The 22,743-nt window shown below is 41.8% G+C and overlaps 1 protein-coding gene across 1 annotated transcript; it reads left to right on the top strand.

Annotated features, from left to right (window-relative positions):
* The first annotated feature begins 15,478 nt into the window (after positions 1-15,478).
* On the top strand, positions 15,479-22,743 carry LOC116322380 (synapse differentiation-inducing gene protein 1-like). Its single transcript, XM_031742423.2, has 4 exons — positions 15,479-15,948; positions 17,826-18,318; positions 21,065-21,202; positions 21,899-22,743. The coding sequence occupies exons 2-4, from the start codon at positions 17,896-17,898 to the stop codon at positions 22,055-22,057; spliced, it is 720 nt and encodes a 239-aa protein (XP_031598283.1). The 5' UTR covers positions 15,479-15,948; positions 17,826-17,895; the 3' UTR covers positions 22,058-22,743.

The following is a 22,743-nucleotide window of genomic DNA, read 5'->3' as shown; positions in this document are numbered from 1 at the left end:
GATTTACACACTACTATATTCCCGGTGCTGTGATTCAGCATGTCTATATTTCTATAGCTGTATTTCATCAGATAAAGAAGGCCACTGTCTGAAAATATAAAGCATTTCCACATATATTGCATCTGTATTGTTGCCTGGACCAGGATAGCCTCTTAGGCACAGCAGCAGTTCCCAAGCCTAGCCTTGTGGTGACAGCTAATTTACTTTTATTTGAATGTGACATCCAGCTGCTGGGGAGTAGCTCCTCGAGTCTACCAGGCTCCATGCACACTAATGCTGAATAATTTCCAATACCATGGCTGGCTGAGAGAAAGTGACAGAAAGAACACGTGTTAAACTTGAGAGAAAATGTCATCTCAAAGGCTGCTTTTTTTCAATCAAGGCTGTGATAAAAGCTCGAGAGGAGAAATGTCTTTACCCCGGTGTGCTAAAGTAGTCGTCAAAAAGATAAATATATCAGACACAAATCCATTTACAAACCCAACAGAGACTGTAAACATAACACGCAACATTTAAGTCTAAAAGAGACCGCAAGACACATGTAGGCTAAGTGATACAGAGTATGACTTCCTTCTCCGTACACTAAGATCAAAATATGACCAACCAATTAAAGCAGGCAGACTGAAATGATTTATCACCCAGACATCACTTGCTGTGTACTTGGGGGAATTGGGCCATTGTGAGATATCCATAAGTTAACTTAATGTGCTAAGTCTAATGAACACACTCTCTAAAACTAATCAGACAAAGATGTGAGCAGACCATTTTATGTCCCCCCTGACAGCATGCAGAAAACACATCGGGAGCACACACAGGGGACTTTCAAACACGAACAAGCGCCACCGCCGCAGTGCCTGTAGGATACAGGAACACCACAGCCAAACTCAGCTCCACATATTCCCTTGATTATTAAACCGAGTTCATTAAGTTCTAATGATGGCCAAAGGACCATTGTGGAAGAGCAGAGAGAGAGAGAGAAACCCCGAGTGAAGGTGCAGGAAAGGCAGAGAAAGACAGGTTTTTTCTAAGGAATCTTCCAGAGGTGGCTTTAAAACTGAAGCTGTGGTGAAATTTTTTAATTAACCTTGATGATAGCGGAGGAGTGTAACGGGAGAGGAGAAGTGGAGGAGTTGTGCAAAGACAAACAGTACCGCTCGGCTGCCTCCCCCTCTTTCCAACCTTTGTCAGTGAAACCTAAAACAGTCAGTTTTAGGTTTCTAATGCAAGCTAATGCACCTATGAGCTCAAGGTAAACACAGAATAGCAAGAGAAGAGTTAAGTCTGAAGCTGATATGCAGGTAATGAATGTGTGGGCACCACTGTGTGTGCATTTACACACAAAGAAACATCAGGCTGCCCTTTCTGGCTCTGGCTTCTGAATAAAGAAGCTATGCACACAGAAACACACACACACACACACACAACGCAACCTATGGGTGGAGAAATTCATATCCTGCAAATATCCAGTGAAGTGGCTTCATATTATTCATCTTGCTGGCATACCAGCAAGACGCTTTCGAGGCTTAGAAAAAGAGGCACAGTGACAGAATGGTGTGTTTAAAAAGCCAAAAAATACATCATTCTTCTTGGTTGTTTTGTGTTTGCAGTGCATTCCTGCAACTTGTAACCTAGAGCATCAGTGATCTTCATCACAAGGAAAAGACTTAGGTGCTGTTTAGGTGATGTGAGATGTACACGCTTCACCAGTGCAGCTGCCAGTATGATTTATGATAGATATTCACTCCCCTGTTGTTCCCTAAGGCATACTTTGGTGCAAAGTGAGAGCGGTATAAACAAAAAAAGAAACTCTAAAAGTTATAATTGCCCTGAAACAAACACTTTTATATTGGCTCACATCTGTGTGAAACTGAAAAGCAGATTGTTGGCAAATCTATGTCTTGTTTTAATTTGCACAATACAAAGATGCCAAAAAACAAGAGACATCTGAAGGCAAACACTAATGGTTATATAGCATCTAACAGAACAAATACTTCAAAGACAGCCTGGAGAAGACGCAGATTAACTGATGAAAATATTAAACCAGGTGGTGATTAAAAAAAAGAAAAAGAAGAAGAAGAGAAATCACAGGTATATGAGAGCTGAGCGAAGAACAGATGCTGCAGTGCTGGGGCAACCAGACATGCTCTCAACAGTCAGCAGAACTCTTTGCCAAAATCAAGGAAAGTGAAGCAAAGCATGGCTGCAGCAAATGCAGAGCAACATGCAAGCTCCAGATATAGAGCAGAAATGGGAGATAGAGGTAGGAGGGGAGTGAGTTCCTCCCAGTGGGAATTGCTTATGAAGGTGAGACAGAACAAATCAAGCAGCCGTCTAAGCCAGTCTCCACCTGGACTTTTGAATTCAACATCCCCTCTGAGCAGGGAGTCACAGTGGGAGTTCCCACGTGTGACAGCAGCCTCGTCTCTGTTAATGCAAAAGCCATAAACGCTGCGGATACGACTAAAATGAGAAATCACTTGTCTTTGTTTGTGATACTGTGGACAGCTTGTGTTTTGCAGGATACATAATAAAGACTCACTAAACTATAAAACACTTCATATTTCATTTTAATGCTATTTCATGTTTATTAATGCATCAAAACCAGTGGTGCTCAAAAGCAGCTGAGCTATAATAAGGATTGGAGAAAATCTAATAATACAGTTTACCATTACTATAAACTACAACATGAACTCTAGAGTAATTAAAAAACACTACAACCAGATTTGTGAGGCCGTATTTAGGAACGCTCTAACAGAGGCAGATTGAATGTGATTAGGTCAGTGGAGGAGTGGAATTTGTCTACTCCATCTGAGCACTCAAAGCCATTCATTCAAATGCCTTTTTCTACAACAAAGAACTTTTACCTTACATTCACACAAGGGTTCAGGATACTTTAACATGACGACTACAGAAGACGGGGACCAAGCCATCAACCTTCCAGTTAGTAGACAACCTGCTCTAGATCCTGAGCCACACCAGGGGAGGTAAAAAGATGTGGCGATTCCAACTGACAGCAAGATCAGAATGAAGGAGAAGAGTGAAATGATAGAGAAACACTAGGGGCTGACAGAACTACCAGAAAAGACTGGAATAGATGAAGAGTGAAGACCAGTGCTATAAACAGCCCAAACTGGGAGAAAGGCACAGCACCTGAGGAAAAAAAGTGCAGTCCACAGGAAAAACTAAGACACTGTTTAAAAACGGTTAAATTCTCAGGCCTCTGGTACAAGATCTGATCCTGAAGACACAAATAGAAGCCCCACACATGCATATGTTTGTTGGAGTAAAGGTGAGACTTTGAAACCTAAAAGCACCGTACCAACTGTGAAGCACAGTGTTGGTAGCATCATGCTCTGAGTCTGTTTTGGACAAAGTGGATGGACCTCCAAATACTTCAGCCTCACCTCAAATCAGCAGGTAGAGGGTTGAAACTTGGATACAATGAAGTGAATCCCAAACACATCAAAACTGATTTTCCAGTTGATAAAGCAGGTTGACATTAGCTTCTGGAGTGCATTTCCCAGAGCCGTCAAATCAGTTGTGAAAATTTGCAGGCTGCACTCAAAGGCTGAATCAGTGCCAGGAAGCCAGCCAATTAAAATGAACTCAACCAAATTTGTCAAGAAGAGTAATCGAATATCCAGCCAGAATTACCGCAGAAGCTTGTTGATGCCTGCCAAAAGCATCTGGTCGAAATGCAACTTGCTAAGAGTCATTTAACCAAATCTTAGTGGGGGTGTATGTATATATTTGAGACTGTATGTCTACTTTTGACCCTGTATGTCTTTTAGAAAATCTGAAATAAATTCAAACTTGTGCAACCAATTCTTGTATTTCAAAGCCATTAAAGATGTAGGCTTCCATGTAGGCTTCCACTGATGAGTTGATGTAAACTTCTGACCACAACTGTGGTGAGAATGAATCATGAGTCAGCAGGGTTAATTAAATAAATATTTCATAATTTAATAATTAGGCCTCTTGACCTAACCAGTGGCATTGGAAAAGCTAAGCAGCAATTGCAATTTATAATGTTTAAAAGACTGTTATAACGTGTAGCATTGATGATATTGGACAAGAATTTAGTTCTTTAAATTTCAAATATCTGCCCCTTTACTTAAGCCGACTTAGAAAATTGCTGCAGCTTCTTCAGAAATGTGATTAAAGGATCAACCAACATGCATCTGAAACCATCAAGATGACCACATCAGTGCTTTGAGACCCCACAAGGAAAAGCCATCATCAACTGAAATTTGCCTCTGGCTCTGATGTTAACCTCTAAAGCCTTAACTTTGCCCTTTGTGAAATTGATTTGCTTGGGAATAGATTGATACACTGAGGCCATATTCAGGCCAAATATTACCCTTTAGATGTATCCAAAACAAATTATATATCATGTTTAACAATTTCCCTGGGCAGTCTGCCCCACTGATTTCCCTGCTATTTCTCTGCCCCTCCATGCTCCTGTAATCCTCTGTCCCCTGCTCCCATTTTGTTGGCCATTCATCTAAACCCTTGGCTTGCCGGTCACTGGGTCCGTCTCTCATGTGTCCATGATTGTTTTACAAACGGTTTTTGTAGCCTTTTGTAATTCGCTTCCCTTGTGCTCATTATTTTTCACCTATGTCTTATTACTTGCCCTTGGTTTTTGTCATCACCCTACCTCTTCCACCATTCCTTAGTCAGACTGTCTGTGTTGCTTTGTGATTGTTGCTGTTTACAATAAAGACATATCTTTCTAGTAAGTTTTCAATATAGTTGCATGAATTTACTACTATGTAACATGCTATATTAAAACAGATAGTGCTTACCTTAAGCGAATATCTCCTATAATACTGATAGGACTTTATTCGAGATAGCTGCTGCACTCAATTTGCATATTCCAGCTTGTACACAATATATTGGCACAGTGAATCTTTAAACAATCGTTGCTTGCTCCAGAATGTGCTTTCCAGCAGCAGCAGATTCATTGTAGATTTCATAGTTGTGGGCAAATTAAATAACCGGAGCACTGTTTTTACACCTAATCAAGCACTATGTGATAGTACATAAAATGGATCATCAGCAATAACTGCTCCATGGCCACTGAATGCATCCCTTTAGGAAGTGAAAGTATAAATTGTATTTATTAGTCTACTATTAAAGAAAGGATACAAACTGGAAGCAAGCTGCATTTTTTTTTACGGATCTCTCTGTGATTTTATCCTCTAATTAGGCAGTAGTTCGGGGGTGGGGGTGGGTTGGGGGCTTTTTTCAGGCTTTTGATTGAACATCACGACCCAGGAACTTCACCGAGCCTGTAATGTTCCCTTCAGCACATGATACGTTAATGCTACAATCAAACCAAATTAGTTTCAGATTTCAGGGACGAGGGAGCGCTAACGTGATCATTTGTTAGAGTTTCACTCTGTTGCAGGAATGTGCTAGAAGTTTGTTTGTTGCTGCAGAGACAGAGAGACTATCCATTTACTGGCACCATCAGCGGCACCTCTCCATGAAGGCTGGCTGAAATAGCCAAAGGACTTTAATGAAGGCCAGCAGGCTGTTTAAAAGCCTTTTAGCTACTGTTGATTCACCGTTGACCTTAGATGTAAGGACATGTCCAGGTGCACGGCACAGTCTACCTTAAATGCCTTGAGGTGACATCTGAACCTGGTGCATCATAACAGCACAAAACCATTAATATCACTTACTGCTCAGAGGCATGCATCACTTAAAGGTCAGAAGCAGAGGTCTTTCTATCATTCATGTGACACATCTGCTTTCTTTGAAGGTCAGATACCCAGAAAAAAAGTGGAGAGGAGGAGGCTGCATTGTCACACTGGAGGAAATAGAAACATTTATAAAGCAAACAAACTTGATTGTGTTGGAGCAGCACAAAAGGCAAAGAGAGATTTTGATATATATGCAAGGTGGTGATCTCTGCTAACAGCGTCAAAGCCAGACACAATCACAGACACAATCACGGTTAAGATTATGATCCAGCTTTATTATTTGACACATTTCTGACGGTGTATTTCACAATAATCACTATCCAAGATCGCCTTGTTGATCCCTCAAGTCAGTAGGGCGAAAACGCTTAAGTTAATTCGGGTCAACTTGAGAGAAGTTAAACACCTCACACACAGCTCTCTGCCATCTGCAAGCATCCGGCCCAAAGGGACCAGCCAACTGTTCAGATTAATGTGATTTGATGCTTTCCTCCTTGCACGAGTCCCCGGAGAGTGACCATTAGCAGCGTAACCACTTTTCCTTCAGAGCAAGATAATGGGAAGTGAACGATGGTCATTTTTTTTCTTGATGCTAATAATTGGAATGGGTTTAATCGGCAGTAAAAGCAGACATATCGGTATTGTTTAAGAGCCATGCGTATATATTTCTATAACAATTTTATGTCTTCCAGTCGAACCGCAAGATTGAGAAATATGACTGAATCACAACCTTCATCTGCATGAAGGGAGGACCACGGATAATCTGAACAGACAGCGCTGCCACAGCTCTTCATTTATACATCCCATCGCCTGGGAACCTCTCTCCTGACATGTCAGAAACCTCAAAATCTCAAATCCCAGAGGAATCCATGAATGGTTGCACAACATCAGGCATGGACCGCGTCAACTCCAGAATTTGGGATATTTTGATGAGTGACGATATGAAGGCACACGTCGCCGGGAGTATCCCACTTTTACCAGCCCAACTGGAATACTTTTTTTGTGACTGCCTGGTAAAATATGTTATACTTTGGACTTAGCAGTGTTGCAAGTACTTGCAAGAGTTCCTTACACATACTTTAAAACTGGGGAGGGAAGTGGACAATGAGACAGGGAAAAACAAAAATAATGAGCAAAAACAAGGTCACAATGCAACCACCATAGTTTAGAGGATCACTGGAAGAACTTTGTGGCCTTGTTACTTTTTGAAATGCACTCAGAGCATCATTAAATATATCTAAGTATGCATTTTAATATCAGTTATGTAACGAAGGCGCTGCTCTAAGTTAAAAACATGTAATAATCTCACTTAAATATGGACTTTGAACTACGTTAAATACATTTAAATGTACTCTTTAACACTAATTATAATTCAAAGTTATTGTTTTACAAGATTTCTGAATAACAATAAAAGAAAACAATTTTTTGATGGAAATAGATGGTACTTTTTTGTCGTCTCTTCTCATCATTCTGAGGCCGGAGTGTTGCTTGGATAGTGGTGCCATCACACATATGAACACTATTACTTTGTGAGTGTTGAGTGGAATATCACATCAGTCCTTTCTCCTTGGGTAAGAGCATTTATTTTTCCTTTCTTTGATAATTTGGTGCAGAACAATCAATGATTTCATCACTTAACAAAGCAAATTATGCTTTGTCATGAAGATCAAATACACCTGAAAGGAAAAAAAGTCTCCTCTGCTGTCTCTGTGATTTCCTGTTTCACTCACGCTTGCTTGCCAATGCAACTTGGCGAGCAAGCCTGCAGTTACTGGAACCTTTGCATGGAACTATGACATTTAGCAGATGTAGTTTTAACATCAGCTGCAGTGTGCACGGGTTTAGTTTTTCCAAATTAGATCTGTGCATACACATACAACACTTCTGCAATATAACATGTCGGATGTAGGGAACATATGACTATATATTGCGATAATGGACGCGTTTCTGGTGCATCAGTTATAGTAACTCAGAAAACCCATGTGTTTCCTCGACAGGTTCACCCTCTCTCCTTCCTCTTCCTTAGTAACCATGGTTACCTTGGGTGTCACATTGTCAACCTATTTTAAGAAACTATCGGTTCCTATATAGAGTACCACACACATACACAAACACACACACACACCTTGTAGGAGGAAGCCACCCTATTTGTCATGCTTTCGGTTATGCACTGTGTAACACTAGCTAATCTCTTTATGGTGCATGCAGTGTAAATACATCACCAGGCCGTGTTAAGTTCATTGTACAAGACACTCATTAAGATAATGCAATTTACTACAGCCATTCCTTTCTCCATCAAGACTGATTGCAGTAACTTTATTCAGTACTTGAGGCTAATCTAAACATATGCACATGTTAGCAGGTATTAGCTCAACTATGTATTTAAACCTAACTTTGCCAGTCAAGTGGGAAAGTGGAACCTGCTTCATTCTTCCCTTTTACTCTAAGAAAATGTGTTTGAGACCATTAACTGATCAGGAAAGTGTTTACTGAGGTCACAGATTGGACAAGCTGAGTGTATTTTTCCACTTCCACTATATTTGAAACCAGAAGAGCAACCCCCCCTGTCAGTCTTTAGAAAGATTGCAGATTTAAGGCACTTCTGGTACTGGCTAGACTTTTCAGACTGGCAAGTGTCATCCATCTTTCATATCCAGGATATTGAAATATATCAACAACAAGTATAACGATAGATTTTCATGAAAATGAAAGCAGACATTCAGTGTACTGAGACGACACACTGGCCTGACATCTAATAGGTCAAAGTTTTCACCCAGAGTGACAATAATATCATGAAATCCAGTAAAAAGTTGCATTTTTTTTATTCCTGGATGAATTTAACAAATGCGTTTGCAGGCTTTCTTGCCTTCGCAACTATTAGTTTTAACATGATTGGATTTGTCACAGGCAATTTCTCTGTTAAGACTTCCCGTAACTTTAAGTAACTGTCTGAGGTTCAGCTAAATGCATGCACAATGGAGCTGTGGACATACTTTATGATCTGTGCTAATTAACACTGGCATGCTGTAAAATGAGATGGTCAACGAGGGAAGCATTACCTCAGCTAAAATTTAAACTTATTGGGTGTTGTGTCAGGTGATTTCAAGCAAAACGCTATCAAATGGGCATAAACCAGAAGCAGTGATTTCAATTAGAAATACATCACTGATTCAGCACAAAAATCACAAATCTAACTAAGATAACTTTTTATATCCTGCACCTCAGCAGCAAATTGCCTCTATTCAGTTGAAAATGTCCTTGAAAATGAAGGGAGAGTCCCTGGGTTTTCCAGCTATCAGTAAACATCAGTATCCAGCAGCTCCCTGTGTGTGTTATTCGCTTGCAAAGCCAAAATCTACATGAGACTTTCTTCCTGACAGTTTGCAGTGCCACAATGAAACACCATGTGCACCTTTGGCTCAATGTCATGTGAAAAAATAGGTCATTATGAAATGAATGAGAGATTAAAGAGGACCTGATTAAATCTCCATCAAAGCCATCACTCAGCATAATGAGCACTTCAATAAAATATGGATATGCCAATAAAATATGTATACTTCCAGAAGTCTTTAGTGTCCAGCATCTCTGGAGTCACAGTTCATTTTCCATTACCCTTAATAAATCTGTAAGTGGGTGCACGGGCCAGACTTCTGGGCATGTATTTATTCACAAACGTGGATGCTCAGATCAGAATTTAGACCAAACGGGAGGGGAAAAAAGCAACACCTCCTCTGTGGTTTAGCATGCTCTGATTGCTCCAATTGTGGTTGTGAGGTTCTCATTACATCCTGCAGATCGCCTCCGTTCCTCTCTTGATGTCGAGAATAAACAACACAGACACTGCATGTGGCAACTCTGGCCTTGAATGCAGGAAAAAATTGCATTTCGATGAATTATGCACAGCTAGACATCTATTATTCAGCCTAACAAGGAAAAGCAATGTCAATTATGGCGCAGACATGTTGTCACATATCATCCACAGTCATATCAGCTCATGCACAAGCTTACGGTAATTGTTCTCCCAATGACATTTACTCTTATGTGAGAAAAAATTCTTCACAAACTGTGTCAGGGTCGTGTTGATCTTATTACTAACATACATTGCATCAGCTTAATTATTGCTGTCCTAATTACAATATCCTGCATGTGCAATAAGATCATGACCTCACTGAAAAGAAAAATACCAGCTGGATCCCTTTACATTGCTTTTCAGGGCTCTGTTGCCGCAGACAGGTGTTGCGAGGTAGATGACCAAAATGATGTAGTAGAGGAGACCGGTCATTTAATGAGCCTTGGACCAGAGTGCTCCGATGGATGGGCTGTTACAGAAAGCACTTCCTTCATCTTAGATCCTGATGATTAGTCTTCTCCCAGGGGTTACACGCGTGTGCACTGATTCTCTTAAAAGGCTGTCCAAGTCAACGCATATCCTGTGGTGCGACGCTGAGATGTCACTGACACAGAAAACAATCGCGTAGCAGAGCACCGTGGATTTCTGGCAGGGTGTTAAGCCATATTCGTCCTGTGGAAACAAGACTCACGTCTCCTGCGGGTGCATTAGAGGCTTTTGAAAATGAAAGGCTGGCTAGCGCTCACAAACAAGTAGTCCTATCCTGATCTTTTGACACCCACAGGAATCCCTGGGTTATATTGTTTATTTGTCACAACACCAGCCAAAGTGACAGCGCGCGCTGAAAATAGCTTTTTAAATAAGGGCAGCCACAGCAGTCTGCCAGGGCTCAGATAATAAACCCTCCTGAAATTACAGCTCAGAGAAGAACATTAAAGAGGAACATTAGGGAGTGTGTGGCTATTGATCCAAATCAGTGGAGGAGTTTTACGGTGCATGCATAATATAAGCTTCATGAAATGAAATAATTAGTTTTACAGTTTTCGTTCCGGCAGAATATGGCTTTCAGCTACATTAGATTGCAGAACGTGATGAAATCTATGACAACCTTTACATCAGCATTTTAGTTTGAGTGTTTGCTGCACACCAAAAGATTTCATATATATGACAGAAGCTGTAATACAAAGTTTATCTGGGACACTGAATCTACCCAAGCATTAGACTTTCTTAAGTAAAATGCAGTCCTGATCAAATGAAAGCACTGTAATTTATCTTAACTGGCTGATCCAAGGAGATCAACTAGTTAAGATAAAGTAGAAATGAGTCCTTTTTAAACTTCTTAAACTTCATTAGTAATATCTATGTATGTGCTACAAGATCTTTTTGCATTTTAATCTGTGCAACTTTGGTTTTGTGTTAAAGATAAGTCACTTAACACCAAATCAGCAACTACTGATCACCTAGGTCTATGCAGTTTGTCTGTTTCATAACTTTTCTTTCAGATGAAATGCATTAGTTGTCTGTTGAGTCCACTCTTTAGGAGTGCTGAGGGTGGGGGCTTAGCAATTAGATTAAAATGCCAAAACACTCCGTGGAGCTGAGGAAAACTGCATAATTCAGTATTATTTTCTTTTAGGCTTGTCAGTGAAAGTAACTCCTTTTGCATTTCACATATTCATTTCATCATTTCATCAATAGACTTCAGTGACGCGCCCTCCAGTAGGTTCTTGCGAGTCAGTGATTTTGAGGTGGGGTTGCAGTGACAGGTGCAAACACCAGGTAACTGACATGATGCAATGAGACAGGGCAATGAGTCACTACCGCCCTCAGCGAGCTCCCTTGCCTTAACCTGCAGCCGCTCCTGAACGATTACCTATTTATAACCCTTCCGCGTGAGTCCCACAACCCCTGACAGACGGCGAAGTCTGCTTTCGTCTGAGCTCTCTTTTGCACAGAAGCATATTGAAGTTGTAATGCTAATTCCTGAGCTATTTAATAAACGCTTTAATGTATGATCTTAAAAAGTGGAAAGCTGTAACATATGCCGGGTGGTCCCATGACAAATGAGGGACAGCAGCTCTGACAGAGGCGGCCATGCATAATTGGTAATTCTCCTTATTAGACTGATGGGATAGAGTGAAAGTGAGTAAAGCCACTTCTCTGCAAGTCATACAGCGCACTGTCATGCCTGGCTGACTCATCACCTGGAATACCTGCAAACGCACTCAGAAGGATTAACAGTGTGTAGTTCATTAGGAGAGATCCAAATAGAAAATCATCTGAGGCATCGGTTCTTGAAAACCATTAAATCCCTGTAAAGAAGCAGTGGCAGTACTTAATAGCATTTTTTTTAAAGTTTGTGAATCCAAGCAAACAATGAACAAAGCTGTGATTTTTGATTTTCTATTTTATTGTCTTTTCCTTCACAGCTCGGACTTCTGGCACAGCATCACTGCATTAGAGCGAATCCATCATATTAATGATCCTGAGGCCACTTCATTATTCACAGAGAAGCAGCTCTGCTGTCCAAATAAATTATCATTGGTGTTCCATTAATGGAAGTTTTCAAATCTAGGCACAGTGATGCCATTAATCTGCACAGTGCGTCTCTCTCTCTAGAGGACAGTTGGCTACTGTACCGGTGCCAGCGATCTGTGAAGATGAGAAACTCCCCACTGTCCTCATTCAGGTTCCGTCTGCTGGATGAAGTCCAATTATGAGTGACGTTAACTGCTGCGACTCCATACTGGATCTCTCCCAAGTTGCATACTTTGCATTTGTTATGCGCCGCTAAAGGGAAGCGTGCTCGCAGGTGAAGGGTAGAGCCACAAAGTGGTGCTTCTGTCTCAAATTGTGGATGACAAACTCCGACCTTTCCCCTCCTGATGGAGCGCTTTCAGCTAATTCGACACATATTGCATTTGTGTGTTAGATAATTGCAAAAGCCAAAAGCCTCTGCCGGTCTCTTGGGATTTCCGGCGCATCCATTCCCACTGCGCCGGCACGCAGACGCGGGCCAGCTTCCAGACACACACTGTTAATATTCTGATTGTGGAGGGACCTTGAGAAGTCACATACTCCGCAACTTTCTAACGCTTTAATGAAATTGCTTCTCATAATGTTGGCATTCACTGACTATTATGTTTTTCATTATGACAACCTTCCGTGGGAGTCAAGCTCATTTTCATTTTCTCTGGATGTAAGAGGGCAGTAAATCCATTTCCTTTAATGCTCTGCACCGTGTGGATTTATTATCAAACCCAACAAATACTAAAGTAAATTTCTATAATATGGCTCGCTGAAATTAATTTGCCTGATAGGTCACTTTATGGTAAATAAATGGACCTTTTATTTAACAAAAAAAGGGGGGCGCTTGTGTTGTGTCTTAACGCTATCTGCTTCTTTAAAAGAAAAAGCCTCTATCTGAAGCCTTCATAGATTAATGAACTTTTTTTCTGATCGTGACAGGACACAACTCTGTTATGTACTTCCTGGCCAGCTCATTCCACCCTGAGTATGGTGTGAGTATGAGGCAGTATTTACCTGCAGCTTTTCTCCCTTCTGTGAGTTCACAAGTCTGAGGGTTGCATTATGCCTCCGGGGCTGGAAGGAGCTCCAATCTGTGTTCCTGCCAAAACCTTCACCATATGCAGAGCCTCCTCCTGTTCCTGCACCTGAATCTGGCACTGCAGGAAGTGAAGTCCCGCTGTTTTCCTAAAACTGACTTCTCTGTGCATGATGACTTTCTCACGCAGCACCTAATGTCTACAATAAAGACCGGGAGCAGAAAAATGGGTGGTAAAATATAAACATGAACTGGTTCACACTTGTATGGAGAGGAGTAGGACTGTTGGTCTGAAGCAGTGCAGTAAATACACAAACATGTCTAAATTAAGCAATCTGTCAAGTATTCTAACAGTCAGTATGGTTTATTTTTGCCTCTTACTAATCCCATGGGCTGTTTCTGTGGTCAGAGGTGCTCTGCTGGCATAGACCTTGCAAAAGTGCTTAATCAAACATGAAATAACACACAGAATGGTCACGTGGGAAAAGCTGCTTAAATCCTTAACCCCCCACCCCCACCCCCTTTCTTCGCAGAAGCCAGCTAGGCCAGATCAAATTAAGTGGTTTGATACTTTCTCTGCCAATCGGATTAAGCTGATTAATTCCCAAAAGTGTTTAAATGATTAAAGCTGGTTAATGGGCCTTAGGAAAGTTCACGGTGTCAGAGTCGGCTCCGATATCAAACACAGGTGGAGGAGAATCGATACAAAAAGGTAAGTGTGAAAACCTAATCGCTTTTACCTTTGCTTTTTTTCCCCCTCTTTTTTTTTGCCAGTTAACAGCACACACATATCTGCATATTCAGCTCTAATTAGCTTTTATGTTTCTTGAAATTTGACGACTCTAAAGAGGGGGAAAAAAGAAATGCTTGACAAATAGCGCATCTGCCATGTAGTGACACAGTGCCTAAATATAGAGCGGAAAATGGAGCAGAAGAAAGGGACACAGAGAAAACCATAAATATTCACAGTCCATCTAAAGAAGAGTGGCAAAAGCGCCCTCTAAAGAGAAATCTTGTCTTGCCATAAACCATGCTTAATGTGCCCCCATTGAGCTTGACTGGTTTTCCTCAAGATTTCATATTTTACATGTTTCCTCTCTGGATTTTTTTTTTTTCTTTTGGGAGGGGAGGGGTGGGTCATTTTGAATCAGATCCTCATTAGACAATGTTCCTTTTTCCTGCAGTGAAGGAAAGTGAAGGGAGAGGAAGAGAAGGAGAGAGACAGAGAGCAAGAAAGAAAGAAAGGAGGAGGAGAAGGAGGAGGATAAACTGTTACAGGTTCCGCCTCGCCCCCTCACCCCCTCTTCTAATATACTCGTCTCCTGAGGGAGTGGTATCCATCACAGAGACGGCTGGGCTGTTATGCCATGTCGCCTCGTGCATGTGAACACAAGGTGACTCTAAAAGAGAAGCAGCTCATGTGAGCCCAGTCTTATGAATGCAGCCCCATGTTTCCCCCATAAAGTGTCCATCAGCGCCTTAATGCATCTCCCAGTGAAAGTGACAGAGCCTGGGCTCGCACATTATTAACTCCAGACATTTTTATGAGCCTGTGGAACAGAGTGCTCCTTCTGAATAAGATATGTGTCCGGTGTTCAATGGCACTATATCAGTCTTTTACATTTTGCCACAGCATGACATCCCCTGATAGACAGATTTAAGTGTGTTTTTCATGCCCATAAACTACAGACTGAGTCCCTGTAAATGCTATAGCTACTCTGATCAGTATAATTATTATATTATTCTAGAGTATGATCTGATTCCCATTTTTCCTGTGTGTAATCTATTATGTTACCAATTTGCCTGCATGGGAAATACATCTACGTTAATGTTATGCAAGCTGTGTTTACCATGATAAATTGCAGTATGTAATCAAGAGCAGCTCCTGGGAGTGGGGTGAAAGGCACATCCAAATTGGCAGTCTCATGATAAATGCATGGGATTTGTCTAAAATATTAATCAAATCTAAATGTGCAATGAATTTGATAGTGGCTTACTCCTGGGCTATATTTGGAACCAGTTCAGAGCCGTGCTGGGACAGGAGACAATGAAATTAAATTGGCAAATCTTCTCGAAACTAGTGATAGAAGCTGGACTCGTGTGAAGAATGGGAAACCCTAAAAATTAATGTAGCAGAAGGATAGCTTTACAAAAATGTTTCCGTGTTGTGTTTATCTTTAGTGGGCGCTCTCAGCAGGGCGAGAATAACACCTAATCATTTTACTGTGAAGGTGCGAAAGTTAGAAGCAGGGCGATCATTTCACGATACAAATCAGATGCGTTTGCAAAGTGGGAATGGTGGCTCACGTGATCACACATTTCAGAGGCTATATTAAGAACCTGATTCGAAAAGGACTCTTATGCAACAATGCAAAATAGAACCGCTGGGAGGAGGCGTAAAAAAGAAGAAACCCGGCCAACACTTGAGATGCTGGAGAGAGTTAGACGACCAAGCAAGAGGGAAGTTTAGAAATGTCAAATCCTTAGTCGGTAATAGAGTTCACGGCGCGACTCACGCAGCCAATCAGTTGGCTGGAGTCAGCTCAGCCTCCGTTGGAGTTGTTTGGAGCCCGAGCCTCGGAGATATACTGTGCGTAAAATCTGCCTTAAACGCAGCAGCGGCACTGTCACAGCATCCAGAGTCCATTCTCACACACACGGACTTACTTCCGTTTGAAGAGGAGCCGCATGTTGTTGCTACGATGGCAGTTTTGCGAAAACTGTTAATGTGAAGTGGGAAGGTGGGTCCACTGCTCCGTCTCCATCGACTCAGTTGCGTCGAGGAATGATGCTGAGCAAACCTGCCGGAGGATTTTCAACTACAGGTAAGATGACTGACGGAGATGTTCAGCTGCTGGTTGCCACAATATATTCTTAGGCTGCTGTTCTAGGATAGATGTATATTTGAGAGTAGTACAGTGGGAACAAACAGGAAATTCCCTCCATTGTTAATTGAAAATTAAGTTTTCCAATTTTACGTGAAGCGGACGCACCACAATAGGGGAACTATATTGTGCCTTTGTTTGTGTTTGTGGCTAAGAAAGTGTCATGTATGGATAACCCATAGCAGATTAAACAAAGACAAGGTAGATAGACAGAGGGACAGAGGTGGTCATTAATAATCGCGGAGTCCAAGACTCTCATGTGCTAAGTGCACTTATTCCAGAGTCTGATGAATTATTTGTGGATGTGAGATGTGATTTTTGTTGTCTAATGTTGTGTGTAATGGAATTCCTTGTTATCTGAAGAGCGGCTCAGGCACAGGAGCATATGAAAATGGACACAGTGTTGAAGATACTGAGCTGAGTGTTGTGTGCGTGTACATATGTGTGAGTGTGTGGGCTCACATTCAGCCACTGGCCCACATTATTCATGCTTCCCCACGGCAAATAACTGTGAAACCTATTGTGGATGCATGAGCTTTTTATTTTTTTAATCATAGGAGGTCAAAGGCTCCAAAGTTCTCCTGTAAATCTGCATGACTTTAAGGACCGCTGTCTCTGACGGCCAGGAAGTCATTGCATATGGAGGAAATAATGCATCTGTTATAACACCCTCTGCCCATTTTATTGTTTACTGTTTGTGGAGACTGTCAGAGGCAGCCAGTGGAGTCTAAAGGGTGTAGTTTATGCCACACTGTATACTATTATTTTCAATATATAGAGATATATATAGAGAAAGCGATAGATAGATAGATAGATAGATAGATAGATAGATAGATAGATAGATAGATAGATAGATAGATAGATAGCTCCAGTATTTCTGTATGCCATTATGTTCCACTCAGTCACCTAAGGGACCTCAAAAATCAAAATCTCGGTGCAAAATCACAATCGCATCCAAATGTACTTGTGCATTTCCATCCCTGCAGCTTGTTTCTCAGTTTTCAGACTTTCAACTAAACAAACACATGACATAACTCAGACTTATTTTCATAACATAATGCAGCCGCTTTATCTCATTTTGCCATTAGTCACAGGATGAAAAAAATGAATTTGATGGACGAGGTCCACAGGGACTGACCATTTTGCAAAACAAAGTAGTGTATTTGCTTAACCCCAAATCTGGACATGCTCATATCACAGAGCCTCTCATTGGTGGACTCGTTGCCTTAGTGACTGCCTTTCCTGACAGCGTTCTTGTTTTTGTTTGTTACTGTTTTTGTTGTTGTTGTTTTTAATTGCTATTATTTTACATAAAGTAGTCATTTATTATTATTATTTTTTATCTTCTACTCATTAGTCCCACTCTTCAGCTGCATTTGAACATCCAGGCGGAGTCGAGGAGGCCACTTCAGACTTGTCAAATTAGTATGCACTGCGAAATACAGCACCAACTATCATCCTTTCTTCGCATTTTCATTATAGGAAGCTGTGACATGTGGAAGATATTTTTTCACTAAATGTTTATATAAAACTGGAGGGGGGGGCGTGTGAGATGCAACAGTTGAACATACACCAGATGGTGATTTTTATGGCTCAGACTGGTGAGAGCTTGGGAGAGGAATGCTGATTGTCAAACAAGATGAAATATTTCCTGCATTAAAAATCTGTTCTAGAGGGCACATTTTCATGCTTGGATCAAACTGAATTCCTATACCGCACCTAGATTAACTCTATATTCCCTAGAATGTGCTGTGATTAGATTTGACTTCTTTCTTTATGTTTCAGGTTTTATTAACTAGATGAGTTTTTTTTTTCAGCTGCCAGACTGCCCGATATTCTCTGGACTCCATCCTTTGATCCACAAGACGTTTGAACCAGCCCTCAGTCATGGAGAGCCTCAGCGAGCTCCAGAACCCCCTGCTGGACAAAACCAGCAGTCATGCAGTTCCTAACGACTACCAGGGCTACCAGTGTGACTACCCGAGCCAGCCTTATCAGGACAGCCTAATTGGCTACTACTGTGCTGGGGCCAATGGCAAGCATAAGGCTCAGCAATTCTTGGATGCCACCTCACTCCATTTGGCAGTGGAGGCCTTCTACAGGCCCAACTTCATCCTGTGCAAGGACGACATCAGCCTTCACAGCAAGGACTCGAAAAGCGAGAGCTTTGAGACCACTTTCACGGAGAGTAAGGCATCAGATGGCATTTCCACGGAAAACACAGTGGATAGCACACAAGAGGAGAAGGATGCCAAGATACAGACGGTGTCCTACGAGGTGGAGGAGGAGCAGCAAGGTCCTGAGTATGAGGTCAGAGGTCACAGGAAAGGAAAATATGAATATGTTGTCTGCATAAATGGCAGGGCACCACGCTTTATAGGCATGTTATCCATAGCTCCAAGCATCTGATGCAACATGAGGAAGTCTGTATCATTAAGTTATTAGAGAAATAATAAACTTATAATTCTTCATTTTTTATACAAGGCATACAGGAATGATTACTGTAGCCATACATGCTTAAGCAGCAGACCGAAGCAAGAACCGTTTGGCAGTGTTGACAGAGTAATTGAATATTGAGTCACTATATGAAATTAAATGCATTTCAACACTTGCTTGTAACTGTCAGGGCCAGCTTTCAGCAGAAAATGAGTCACGGTGCTGTAGTGATGCTTATTATTTCATTTGCTGTTCTAATAGACTGTCGGCGTGATTCACGCTCATTTCTCACTCTTTTCTGCAAATGGTCAATCTGCTTGTGACTCTCTGAAATGCGGTGCGGGGTAATTGTTCCCTTTTGTTTTATAATTACATTCCAACAAAATGACACATCTAATTTTTATCTGTATGGGCTATTTTTTTCTCTCTTTTTTGGGGCTAATATAGTCATAATAAAAGATAACATGACAGCAAAAAAGAGCAAAGTCTTTTCAGAAGTGGTGAAAATCTAATTTCACCCAGGGACACTTGTGAAATACTCAGGGCTCTGAGCTGGCAGAGGAAGAAGTATAGCACCCTTACCGAGCTGATGATCACGCCAGCTCCTGTCACTCGGAGGCCTGGCAGATAGATTGAGACATAGCAGCAACTGCCATTAATGCCATAAGTAATGTCGTGCTTTAAGGGTGTTAAGCGAGGCTGTGCTGATTCATGGCCGTCAGAGCAGGTGAGCCCAGAGCCAAAGTTATTCCATGTCAATTCAAAAGCGCAAATGAATGTGATTAACAGTGCTCTGATAAAAAGCTGGCTTTCCAAATGGAATATGAGACCTTTTGCTCCGTACCTACATTTCTTTACTTTCCCCTCCTGCCTCTGTGTTTGTGTGTGCATCCATGCACCTCAGCCCTAATATTCGAGTCATGCCGACTCAAAGAAACTGTGATTAAGAGGATTTTTACAGCTATGGGAATATAAATAAGAGAAACAGAGCAGCAGCTGGGGAAGGTCCATATAGTTCCAAAATTACCCATATATTGTCTGTGGCAGTTTGTGTTTACACATTTTCCCTTCACAGTTGCATGTTGCTGCAGGCCTTGTGTACAATCAGCAAGAAAGAGGGGGGAAAAAACGTAGACCAAGTCTCTGGCAGGTGATGTTTGACATTTGGGTGATACAGACAAAATAAATTGCAGGTAACAAAGTAACAAGACCCTGTGCATGATGCCACTGTGATTGCCCCTGCTAACAAGGTGCACAGATACGTGCGTATGTGTGTGTGCACGCCCCGGTGTTGAGTCGTCTGTCCCCTTCAGACATTAACAAGGACTGGGAGAGAGCTGTGACAGGGCTGTTAAAGGCACTGAGCCTCGGCGGACCCCCATCAGTTATACTGGCAGACCAGACTGGGAGCGTGTTCCCAGCCGACCGGACTCTGTGTCAGGCAAGCTGTCAGTAGGACTGAATGCAGCAGTCACTCAGAACTGTTATCAGTTCTTGCTACGAAGATAAAAGGAGATTACTGCTGTTTGTACTCACCAGTTTATTCATGTGATGTCAGATTATGCAGTTACCACCAGCTGCTGTTTTGATGGATCGTACCCGTCTGTCTAGGTGGACAGTGTTCATAAAGCAGATAAGAGAGAGCTTCATAATCTCTTTCTTGGCAAAGGTATTTGTTTGTAAACTCTTTGGATCCCCCGCTGACCTCTAAATAAGGTTTCTGAGCGGAAATCCTCTGAATATAGCTCAAAGTTATTACATTACATCCAGTGTTTTGGTTAATTCGGATGCGATCAGAGGCTAGAAAATAGTTTAGAATATGCTGTGAAATGTGGCTATTTACAAGTATGGTTCCTTTTCCTCTTGCTTGCCTCACTGCCTGTTCTTTAATTACCTCTAAAATGGTTGGTTCAGTTCCCGCCTTACACATCGATTTCTGTTTTTGCACTTTCCTTTTTCCCTGCTTTGATTGATCCGAAGGCAGGAAGACTAACAAATGAAACCTTGCTCCTGTGGGGGCTGTTTATTTAGACAAACATCCTCTCCATGTCTGGGACAGCTAAGAGAAGTACGGCCACCTTCTCTTAAAGGTCACCTGTGTAATAGTCACATTGCCATCGTTGCTGCAGGCTCGGTGTGCCCATGTGGCCTAAGTGGCATTCAGATCTATCACTCATTAGCTCCCGTGGCCCTGACTTTCAAGGTACGATGCGTTCAACAGGCTCCTGTTGAACACCTCATAAGACGCCCGGTGCATTAAGGAAAGATGGTGGAGGTCTCTCAGAGTGTAAAAGCAATTTAGCACATAAATGACGCTCTGTCCTGTCACCTTGCAATGATGGAACAATCCGTTAATCCTGTGTTATCTGTCAGACCGCTCATGTGTGTTGACAGAGGCACCAAATCCTCTCTGGCTGACTGAGCACATCCTGTCCTGGGCGGTTGTGGAACAAGGTTAGATACAGTAGAGAGGGAGCATGAGTTGTCAAGCTACGCCACCATAAAGCTGTCCAAAGTACACCTGGCTATTTATACGTCAGCCATACTCTTTATATATAAGGTTCCACATCCGTTTTTTTTCTGACTCTTAATTTTTCTGTATAAACTCAACGTCTTCCAGAGTGACAGCTCCAGTGACAGTGAGAGTGAGGACAACTTCATCGTGCTGCCCCCTCGGGACTACTTGGGCCTCGCCATCTTCTCCATGCTCTGCTGCTTCTGGCCCTTGGGCATCGTTGCCTTTTACTACTCTCACAAGGTAAAGGCCCAGAGATCTCAAGGATATCATCAACTCTTATTACACTGCATTCTACTTAAGGTCAGTGAGCACAAGCGCTCAGACAAGTGCAGCCGCAGCCCATTTTCCACCCTGTGACCCTCCTTGCAGTTGTTTCAGATGATTGGCTATGTAAATTAAACAGATTCGGCCCACTTGTCAGTCACCTGTGTTCATTTTGGGAAACCATTAACTCTGGGGTTTTGGTTCACAGTGCGCTCCTGTGTGAGCGACCGACTGCCATTATATTGTTTTTTAACTTGTTTTGCTCATAGCTGAGAACTCATTTGCAATTATAGCAGCACCTTTGGTTGGTCTTATGGTTAGCATCCTTCTGGTCCAAAAACCATTAGGTTCAAGCCCTCTCACCTCAAACGCAGCACAGTGTTTCTCTGTAGTTTGAAACACAATAATTGCAGAGACAATTATAGCAGAACAGAAAATAATGTGTCAAAAGAATAAATAAAGGCCAGCCTCATTTTTGATAGGAAACCAAAACACCCAAACAACACATTTGTCACTGTCAGAGGGATAATGACCTAATTGCCATGGTAACTAATGGCTCCCTGAGAGCATTTCTTGTTTTCTCTCTTTTAACTGTGGCTTTACACCTACTCAGACACTCGGTGCTGATGAGTAACACACCAGCTCATTTCACTCTCTGCTTTGTTTTGTCAGACTGGCAAGGCCGTTGCAAAGGGAGACTTCTCCAGAGCAGGGATGAGCTCCAGAAGAGCCCTATTCCTGGCTGCACTTTCCATTACCATTGGAACAGGGATGTATGTGGGGGTGGTTGTGGCCCTCATAGCCTACCTGTCCAAGCCTGGACATGTATAGCACTAGGACCACATGCTTGGAGGGTGGAGACGGTAGACATAAAGATGAAAGGAAGGGAAAGATTGGACAGATATTTGCCTCTCCTGAAGGTGTGCGTCATTGTCGAAGCTGGCTCTCTGCAAACGCAGAAGCTATATGAAGAGAAAAAACAGAAGGAGAGCGAGAGAAGAAAATATGTGTGGATGGAGTATTACTTGGACAGCATATTGATCTGGATTGAATCTTTATTTCTGGAATGCAACACTCCCGATCCCTCTACAAAAACACAAAAAGACAGTGCTGAGAAAGATGACTACTCTTCTACAAAGACTGTGCTACACTTATCTAAGAAAAAAATGAACTCATCGAGTATGACGCTACCTACCTTTTATCACATTAATCATTTACAGCATTTTTATTTGACCTTTACATTCAGTGTATTATCTGTCCTTACTGATTGTGTATTATTCTCTTTGTAAATGAATTTCTTGGAAAAACAGTCAGCCAATGGATTTCTGGGTGATTGTTCATTTAAGGAATACTCGAAAGGGATCCAGTTAGTAAGACGTGATAAGTGGACCCCTGACAGAAAGACAACAAATGTGTCAAGTGTACACAAAGCTGCCAAGCAGTGGACTAGAAATTTATTAGTGTCTATTGTGTACTGTAAATTTAGTCAATAAATACATTTGGCATGAATAATTAAA

The sequence above is a fragment of the Oreochromis aureus genome, linkage group 19 (assembly GCF_013358895.1).
Source record: "Oreochromis aureus strain Israel breed Guangdong linkage group 19, ZZ_aureus, whole genome shotgun sequence".
Classification (NCBI taxonomy): Eukaryota; Metazoa; Chordata; class Actinopteri; order Cichliformes; family Cichlidae; genus Oreochromis; species Oreochromis aureus.
This window is presented reverse-complemented; position numbering and strand designations above follow the sequence as displayed.